General features: G+C 45.4%; 2 protein-coding genes across 2 annotated transcripts; both read left to right on the top strand.

Moving 5' to 3' along the window:
- The first annotated feature begins 3,194 nt into the window (after positions 1–3,194).
- On the top strand, positions 3,195–6,023 carry LOC129596486 (uncharacterized). The gene is made up of 5 exons (XM_055493785.1): positions 3,195–3,438; positions 3,765–3,954; positions 4,149–4,384; positions 4,464–4,679; positions 4,924–6,023. The coding sequence occupies exons 1-5, from the start codon at positions 3,351–3,353 to the stop codon at positions 5,244–5,246; spliced, it is 1,053 nt and encodes a 350-aa protein (XP_055349760.1). The 5' UTR covers positions 3,195–3,350; the 3' UTR covers positions 5,247–6,023.
- A 292-nt stretch (positions 6,024–6,315) lies between these two features.
- On the top strand, positions 6,316–9,658 carry LOC129596519 (uncharacterized). The gene is made up of 5 exons (XM_055493818.1): positions 6,316–6,544; positions 7,571–7,757; positions 7,822–8,057; positions 8,141–8,374; positions 8,860–9,658. The coding sequence occupies exons 1-5, from the start codon at positions 6,457–6,459 to the stop codon at positions 9,339–9,341; spliced, it is 1,227 nt and encodes a 408-aa protein (XP_055349793.1). The 5' UTR covers positions 6,316–6,456; the 3' UTR covers positions 9,342–9,658.

The raw sequence follows: 9,658 nt of genomic DNA, 5'->3' as shown, positions 1-9,658 counted from the left end.
TGATGTCATTGAGGAGCAGCGTACGCATAGTAAGTTGGTGATGATGCCGTGCACTTGCTGACTCCCGAACCCGCAAAAGACTGTGGTGAAGGTGGCACAAAACGCACAGTAGATCTTGTGATTGATGGTACCCAGTGATATGCAGACTTTAGTCACACCGGTTTTGAAATAACCGCTGGTAGCCGTGCATTGCGTGATTCGCAACAAACGTATGCACTGGATAGAGCAAATTGGGCAGGAACAAGATGTGCAGTAGCAAGAGGAGGGTTTCCACTGTCGCCGGCAGGCTGCCTTCGCCATGCGCTCGGCAATATACCGTAAACCGATGATGTCAGGAGCCGTTCATACTGCAGGTGAACTGTGCTGTACGGACGTCGCAATGGTGATTTTCTGTTCGTGCTAGGTGAAGGAACCGTTCCACCTTATCATCAGAAATGGTGCAGTTTGTCGTTGGTGTCTTGCTTTGTAGTTGAAGGAGATGCTGCAGTCAGTGGCGGCTTGGTTTGCTGTCATAATCAGGTGCGGCCGAAGTCGGAAGATCGCAATGCCGCGAAGAATGATACAGCCGTTGCTGGAGGTCTATTTCACCGACTGAGGCAGGTGCAGCCGAAAATCAAGAACTGTCTTGCTGCCCGTAGGATTTACAGGCGTAGTTGCGTGCATTCTTTGGCAACGGAAATAGTGCAGCTTACCGTCGGAGGAGGGCGCCGCCCGTGCTGTGGTACTTGTCTGCCGTCCTAGAAAGGTGCAGCCATCCTTGCAGCTCCGTCTTGCCGTCGGAGGCAGATGCAGCCTCAGTAAATGGTCTGCTAGCCGTCCCAGTAAAGTGCAGCTGTAGTAGAAGGCCTAACTTGCCGTCAAAGGAAGAAAGCCGCCGTTGTTAGGGGGCTGTGTGCCGTCGAAGGAGGGCGCCGCCGTTGTTAGGGGGCCTGTGCCGTCCAAGGAAGGTGCAGCTGCAACTGGAGGCCTACCTTGCCGTCCGAGGATGCTGCAGCTCTCGCCAGTGGTCTAGCTTCCGACCGGAGTGTGCCCCGCCGTTGGAAGGGGCTGTCGCTGCCGGAGGTAGAGCGGTCGTAGTTGGGCTCCTGCTTTGCTGTCCGAAGAAGATGCAGCCGTAGCTGAAGGCCTGTCTTGCCGTCAAAGTCAGGTCCAGCCGTTGTCGGTGGCTTGGCCGACATCGTGGGTAGGTGCGAGTCGCGACCGTAAGATGGAAGCCTGCCCTGTCGTCCAATGAAGGGCTTGCGGCAAAAGGGGTACAGCTTTCCTTTGTGGCCTGTCTTCCCGTTAGGCATAGCCACAGCGGCTGATGAAACGACCTCGTCGTTGGACGTGTTCACTGCTGTAAGATGCGAAATCTGTTTCTTACGTAATCCGTAACGGCTGTAACTTGTCCGCTGAGCAGTGGTTGATCTTGTCCGCTCTTCCTTCGCACTGATGTTTCTCTGTATGGCCGCTCAACGAGCGAGTGGCGTTCAAAACTGAGTGCTAGCTGTTCGCTTGGCTCTTCGGATGAAGTGCGGATTTAGAAGACGCATAAAGAGCTGATCTGAAATTCTGTTGGGGATATGGTCGGTTACCGATGATGACAGTCTGACAGAGCCCAGAGGCTAGATAGCGATAACAAGGAGCTGAGCTATCGCACAAATAGCAGCTAGAGACAGCCAGGGCCACAGACTGCTGATACAGCTATAGCAGATGCTCGGAATACGGCGCGCGGAACGGCGCAAAATTCGGAAATCCAAGATGCAGATCAAGGAAGATGAAAATTTTGGTTTCAAGGGAGAATGAACATAAAGAACAAATCACTCGCGCGCACACGAACAAGAAATGCAAAGAACATTGGCCAGAAATGCAGAACACAACGCGGGCACAGAAACAGTGCCGAGAGCAAAACGCAGGCGCGTGAGTGCCGGCGGCCGCTTTGATCTAAGCGACCACAGCGACTCGCAGCGCCACCAACACAGGTAGCTGCCTACACACGGCGAAAAGGGAAACGCGGGAGCACACATCCTCCAGCTAACATTAACATCAATTAACGTTGTTAATTGTCATTTATTGCGATTCTGCGAACCGGAAATTGGGTTGCAGCATAGTTAACTTCCACACCTGAACGTTTGTAACTTACATATGTATGCCAAATAATATTCTCACCATGCTGTTAGTAGCGGGCAATATTGATTCAGTATTTTTTTAATGCGGCCTTGTAACTGTCAAAACAGATCAAAAGGTACGCAGGCAGCAATGACTTTTAGCAGTGTGCCCAGATATGGCAACCGGCTTGCCGGCACTTTGCGGCCCGTCGACATCAACACACAGGAGCGATTGCTTTTCACCGAACTCTACATTGCCGCAGATAAAAGCTTGGGAGCGCGCGGTACGGACATCTTTAACATTAAGGCCGCTCCTTGGACTGCTAATTACTAACATACGAAAATGCGTGGAGGCTGAAACTTTATGCCTGGAAGGGAAACAAAACGTGGTCGGTTATCGTAACTCTGCAACACGTCAGATCGTTATCCGTATCAGTGCACCAAATTTGCTTGGAAACGCGGTATCTGACCTGTGTGGACACTCTCACTGTGTCACACTTGAAATGCAGGTCGCTAACCGCGGGATCTGTCGCGGCGTTAGTTGAGGATAAAAAAGGGCGCCTGTACTCGTACCTCGACTTTCTGGAGGGGCGTTACGTCTTCGCGCCATCGGCTTTCGAATCTTTCAAGCCATGAGGAGCGGCGGCCCCCTTCTTAATGAAAGAAATCGGGAAGCGACGTCCAGAGGCATACGGGTAAACCTGGCTCTCAAGAATTTCTACACCCTCGTCGGTCGCTGGAAATACAGCGAGGCAACGTACGCCGCTTCCATACACGGAACAATGGATGGGCGGCGGCGGTAAATAGGCTTTTGTGTTGTAAAATTTGTTTACAACATCATACATGCCGAGCGCACGCTACACACTGTTAGGGCGTCAATAAAATATTCAGTCTATTTGTTTTGCTCACTTTAACGCAATGAAGCCGGTTTTATTTATCATGATCGATATGATCAAAATCATATTTCTAGTTTACGCTGATAAACTGCAGATAATTATACATTAGTAAGAATAATGGTGTTTCGTCAGTTTCATTATCTCTGATACGCGTAATGTCTGGAAAAAGGCATACTGCAGCAGCACAAGTTGGTCTGATAATTATTATTGTACTGTGTGGTTATCGTGATGTGAGATAATTACACTTTCAGTACATGTGCGAACGCTGCGAAAAACCAGCTGCCGCGTACAACCTTATACGGTTTATACAATTCCATTTGTATCGGAACAGAATCGTATTATTTCCACATAGACGCGTGCTAACATGGTTAACGGAAGTTGCCTTTTCTTTGTCCTGGCATTGGCATTTGTTTGCTGTGCTTACCACACGGACGCTCAAATTTACAATTTATGTAAGTAATAATGTGCAATGTAAAAAGCCATGCAAATTTGTATGTATTATTTTGAAACTGTTTTCTAATAAATAAATTAATAAGATAAATGTTTCCATTTTACATGTGGCATGGTGCTTTGCTTTACTGACGTTGTCAAGTGTACTGAGTACATACTCAGCAGGATAAAGTCATAACTGCAAAATACTATACAAAAAAAATAAATCGCATCATAAAAAAGAACAAATTCTTGGTGTCTGCCAAAATTCTGTACAGTGTAAGCGATTTCGTTGGATAAAATTAGTGTGTGTAATTTCAAACAACATTGTAGCCAAAATAATTTACAGACAGAAATCTGGAAGAACTGTGCAACGGAAATCTGACGGTGGACTGTCCTGACTCCTTTAACGGCCGAGCCGGTACCTTCCGCTTTTACCTGATCACGAGGCTCTCTCCGGGGCTGTGCTCCGTGAACGTGACATTGGCTGAAAACTGCGGTAGAACTCTGGAATATTACGCATTCTATTTCAATTTCCGGTACGTCAACTAACTAACCGCCTCTAACTAACCAAAGAACCTAAGCTTCTAACTAACTAAGCTAAGCTTCTAACTTACCTTCTAACTAAGCTTAATTCTAAAAGCTTAACTTCTAACTAAGCTTCTAACAGACCAAAGGAGGAGATCAGTGTTACGTGTGTTTTATTGTTGGAATTATTGTGGATGAATTACAGTAAATTCTTCCTTCCAACCAATGACCGCGTCAGGCTCTATCAAATTACCCGCTATGGAACGGTGAATATTCTCAAAGAATTACGCGGTAGCGTATCGGGATACTCGGATCCGGCATCCGTGGCCCAAGCGATGACATCATACGGCAAACAGCCAGCGTTTACCTTCGAGTACTTCCGCAGTGCATCACCGGCCAGTGGATCCCATGAAGCGTTTATCGATTTTGTAGTTGTGGAAGGTAAAGAGAAATAGACAATACGCGTTTTGTTCAACGAATCTTATCAGGCATAATACAGTAAGATATTGTCCTTCGCTAGATACCTACCACGCCATGAATAGCCGCTGCGCAGCCTTATCGGGTTACGTGAATGATCATTTCATCTGCGATACGGACGGAGACACTAATCGTGTCAACTGTCCATCCAGCTTTTCGCCCAGTACTACGGGATACAATCCGGCGTATTCGCGGCAGTGCGGGAACCGGCCAACGACGTCTTATTATACAACCACGCCCTACTACTGGAATACACAGGGTATTATTTCTCTATATTTGTACCGGGTATATCGGTGCTATACTTTATCGTAATAAGTAAATATAATGAACTAAACATTCCACTGTGTTATTTGCCTGTATTATGGCAGCTTAATTGAACAATTTGATATGAGGCTTGTATGAACTTGACTCTGTAAGTCAAAGTAATCAAGCTACCGGTCAAGACGTGGATATTGTACATCATCAGTGGATACATCATCAGTGACAGTGTTACTGTTTTCTAGGCAACTATGACTATGATTATGGCTTGAGCTCCGGAGCCATTACGGGAATCGTGATGGGAAGTGTCTTCTTTGTCGTCTTCCTCATTGCCGTTATTTCCGCCGCTTGTTCGGCCAGCAAAAAGACATCTCCCAGCCGTCCTATCGTGCTAACAACGACAAGCGGCACCGCGCTCACCAGTCGGCCCGTTGTTGTCGGTGCTCCTGTTCCGGCTGCCGGGCCGACTCCACCTTTTATGAGTGCGCCACCTTCATACGAAGAAGTCACTGCATCGCCGGCACACGTCAGCGTTCCTATGCCCCAGCCACCTGTTCCCAAATTCTAATTATTGTGATTGCGCATCAGCTTGCAAACTGAACTATCTGTGATATAGCTTATTATACAGCTGTTTAAGATTACAAAACTTTATAGCGCGCGGTTTTTCGATGTGCAAAATCTGTGCGCTTTTTTTGTGTGCATGGGATCCGCTGAGCGTCTGCAAGTTTTCCGCCAGCTGTTCCGACCTGTTCCCTCTCGAAAGTTTCGTAGTAGCTAAAAAACCGTGGCAATTTGTAGAGCGACTCCTCATTGACTTCTGCGGGAGTAGTTCTGGACGTGAAATTAGCATATTGTGCGGAGGCAGGACTTTTTCATGTATCATTTTTCCATTCGGCCATTTTTTCATTCTATAAAAAGCCGGCTCCATGGAAGCGGAAATGCGTCTGCTTTAAAGCAATGAATGCGCGAACCATTTGTTTAATTGGCGACGGCTGGTGTGGCGACGAGCATGACGGGATGTATGAATCTGATGACGGCACGATTCTGCAGTATGCCGTCAAATTGCCGGATGGCCGGGCTCGAATGCGCATGCGTAGGTGATTAATGGTGGTGTGACTGATGCTGTCATTGCCATCCAGCTTTGATCAATTGTCGCAGGAAGTGGCCCAAGTGGCCTTTGCCGAATGAATCGGTGGATGATTCAAAGAGCAAAATTTACTAAGTATTAAGTAAGGTGCAAGATTAGTGTTCCGAGTTTAATATGAAGGGTTTTACTAACCAAGTCATTCTTTTCTGTAACACGTCTGTTGGATATGCTGCTAGAAGCCTACAAAATCCGCACAGCTGCAGCAGCCGTTTTTCTGTTTTCTCGGACACTTACCGGCCACACCTGCCTTTTATAAGCTGATAACGGCAACAGCCGTAATTCGTTTTCTTGATAGAGATAGCCGCTTACAGTAGATATCCATGGCAAACCCCAGTTAACGCATTGCATATTGCACAACAGTATTTTTGCAACCTGATATGAACGTCACAACAGGTTTTTGTTATCGTCATGCGAGATAACAGGGCTTTTCAGTAAGTAAGCTATGATAAATAATACCGTATTTAATCGTTTTAGTTAGTGTAAATTTGCCCTGGCGTATCGCTGTGTGTATTGGTTGATGCCTAGTAAATAAAAAAAATCGTAATACAGTCTGCCTGCGCTGTAAAATTGATTATGTCTGTACCAGGTGTATGCGGCAGAGTTCTACCGTGTTTCACAATTGTGTGCTAAAATGGGTAGCGGAAGCGCGTTCTTCATCATCATTCGTCTGGGATTTCTTTTCTGCAGTCGCAATGTGGCTGCTCAGTATTATCGTTACTGTAAGTGGCGCTAATTTAATAAAAGTGCGTCGTTACGCCTCAACGGTCGATCGCTTTTTGCTGTTCATTTTAAACCATGGGTACCGTATCTATCCTTTGCGCTTGAAATGTGGGGGTGTTTCTGCCCGATTTGAAGCGAAATAGTGAATTTTATGAGCCGGAACGTTCGCCACGAATCGCGTTCTACTGCTTTTGCTAAGCGACGTATCACTCTGGCTGTCATTAAGGGAAAAACTACGGCTGTGTGTAATAGCTCTTTTTGGACATCGTTTTTTTTTAATAATCGTTATTTTTTACTGTATTTACTTAGTACAGTATTTTATTTTATTGTTATCGTTGTTTTTATTTCTTTCATTTGTTATTGTTTCTCAATCTTTTTACCCAGTTTTCGTAAACAAAAAATGTGTTATGGTTAGGAATTCTTCCTCTTGCAAAGAAACATCTGTGAAAAGAAGAACGTGTTCGAACCGCTTCTCCAGGAAAATGAGAACTGTCAGGGATTAGGTTCTAAAAACAGACAGCTTTTCCCTTTTTGCAATCGTACGATAAAAAATGAAAAAAATTGTTAGAAATTTATTGCTGTCGGTGGAATGTAAACTTTCCCGGCATTCAAGATGCGCTGGAGTAAGTACCTCCATGAGATGCGTTTTATTATAATGCAAATAGGGGTAATGGTGCACTCACGAAAGCGAGATGGCTGAAATCAGAGAAATGTGATGTCTTGTGAAACAAAACAGTTCACTTTAATATCTGAGCTTTTCACAACGATTTGCCGATACAATTATAATTCTAACGTCATAATTTGCAGTTCATACTTGTAGCTTTAACGGTTTAGCCTGTCTAATATCCCCTACCAGTAGCTTTACATTTTTTATAAATTTTCTCGATATAACTTAAGGTTTGGCTCCATTAATGGAGTAAATATGTTGGGATAAGCCTCTAGTATAATGTAGCATGAGTTAGAACGATTTAGTTATCATGAAGCTGCTTGATGCGTTGAAGAACATAATAATTATGAATTTACAGATCCTTATATGGACAGAATGTGCAATCAGAGCCTGCTATTAGACTGTCCCTTTATGTACGCACGAGCCGGAATCTTCCGCTATGACAACATACCCAACATGTCCCCGGGATTGTGCTACTTTAATGTGACACTGCCAGCCGACTGCGGGATATCAACCGACTCCTTCGCCGTCTATTTCAACATTCGGTGCATAAAAGAAATATCATACAATATGTTCGTGTAATCTTACTGCGTCTGTAATAAATCACAGAAAATTTCTTCTGCCGTCCACCGACCGTGTCAGAATCTATCAAACTGACCGACTGGCATCGCGCATCCTTCTCAAAGAGTTGACCGGTTCCCACTCCGCGCGGTCCAATCCTTCGTCGGTCGCGCAAGCTCTGACATCCTACGTTAAACAACCCTCCTTTACTTTCGAGTATTTCCGCGGTACATCACCTTCTACGGAATTGCATCAGGCTGGCATCGATTTTGTTGTCGTTGAAAGTAAGAAAGTACCACTCTTTTACTGCCCAATGCAGTTTTAAATCGATTAAAGAATCCTATGCCATAGTTCTGGGTTGTACTAGGTAGTCCGGGTTTATGGAATGCATATTGCCCCGCTTTGTCGGGGTATGTGGACGATTATTTCTTCTGTCATACGGACGGAAGTTATGATCGCGTCAACTGCCCGCACAACTTTGCTGCCGACGTGTATGCGTTGAATCCCGCCTATCTGAGGCAACCCTGCCCTTTTAAGTCTCCGCCGAGTTTCGAGAACAATGAACCAATATATGAGTATTGGAACACTTATGGCATACCAGGTAACATCTGCCAGTTTGCTCATTTGCAATGATACGGTTCATTTCGGTGTATATCATGGAAACAAGGCTTAGTGGTCCCAGGTTCGTAGTTCAAACGTACCAGACTGTTGTTCAAAATCATCTTGGTAAAAGTATTTTATGCGGTGGCACTTATTGCACTGACCATTTCAATGCAGTTTATACGGTAATAAATCATAACTGATTTAGCTGTTCAATTGTTTGATAACTTCATTTTAACTACCAGTTCTGTCTTGTGCTGTAATTTCACTTAAACTAGCGCTGAAAACACCAAATTACAACAAAAACACTTAATTAATGCTTTCTTGATACGGAGCCGTGCCAAAAACGCACATCGCGTTTCCGCGTTGCATTTTGATTGATAATCGCTTCCGGAAGAATCCTAGTTTGCCGATTTTTTGTAATTGTTAAATTATCTGCAAAAAGACGATCGAGGTCAGCGAACCTTACTAAGTCTCAGTTTTCAGGCAGTTCTAAGTCTTCCAGCCTGAACTTCGCTATCATTACGGGAATTGCCTTTGGATGTGTTTTATGTGTTCTCATGATCATTGCTGCGGTTTACGTGGTCCGCTCTGCCCGGCGACGTACATCACCCAGCCGACCCATCGTTCCATCAACAAATTGCACCATGCAACTAGCGCCACTACTAGCAGCTATGCAACATGATGCCACAAATTGGCCGGCGGTGCTCGATGATCCTGTTGCACCCCCTCCGCCATTTACGGGAGCACCGCCTTCGTATTCCCAAGTCACTGCAGCACCAGTCCTAGGCGGCATTCCCCCTCCGCCTTTTATGGGAGCTCCGCCTTCGTATTCCCAAGCCACTGCAGCACCAGAACTAGTCGGCATTTCTGTGTCCAACCCGCCGTCTTATAAATCACGCACACAGCACCAGTATTCCGAAAAGCGTGTGTATCTGGATAATGTCCGCGTGAAAGGAGATTTCTGAAATTCTAGTAGAAAGCCCGCAAGATTGCACGTTTTCGCGGTTCTACATATCGAATGACAATAACACTTCCCGGGTCTTCTTCAGCGGTGTGCAAGCAGCGTTTTAGTTTGGCTATTGTTAAAGAAAACGCTACGTGAACAGAATATTTATACTTATTATGTGCGGATTAAGAAGCAGATCGTGAGAAAGCCGAAGTACTCAATACAGTTTGTCAAAATCACCGGCTACCTGGCAGTTACCGCGCAGTTGTAATGCTAAATCCTGTATCGTAATTTTTTGAACGTTGTCTTGCCCAGTTAATACGTGATCATTTAAGT

This window comes from Paramacrobiotus metropolitanus, unplaced genomic scaffold (assembly GCF_019649055.1).
Source record: "Paramacrobiotus metropolitanus isolate TYO unplaced genomic scaffold, Prichtersi_v1.0 Parri_scaffold0000091, whole genome shotgun sequence".
Lineage (NCBI taxonomy): Eukaryota > Metazoa > Tardigrada > Eutardigrada > Parachela > Macrobiotidae > Paramacrobiotus > Paramacrobiotus metropolitanus.
Note: the sequence above shows the minus strand (reverse complement) of the source record. Positions and strands in the feature narration are given on the sequence as shown.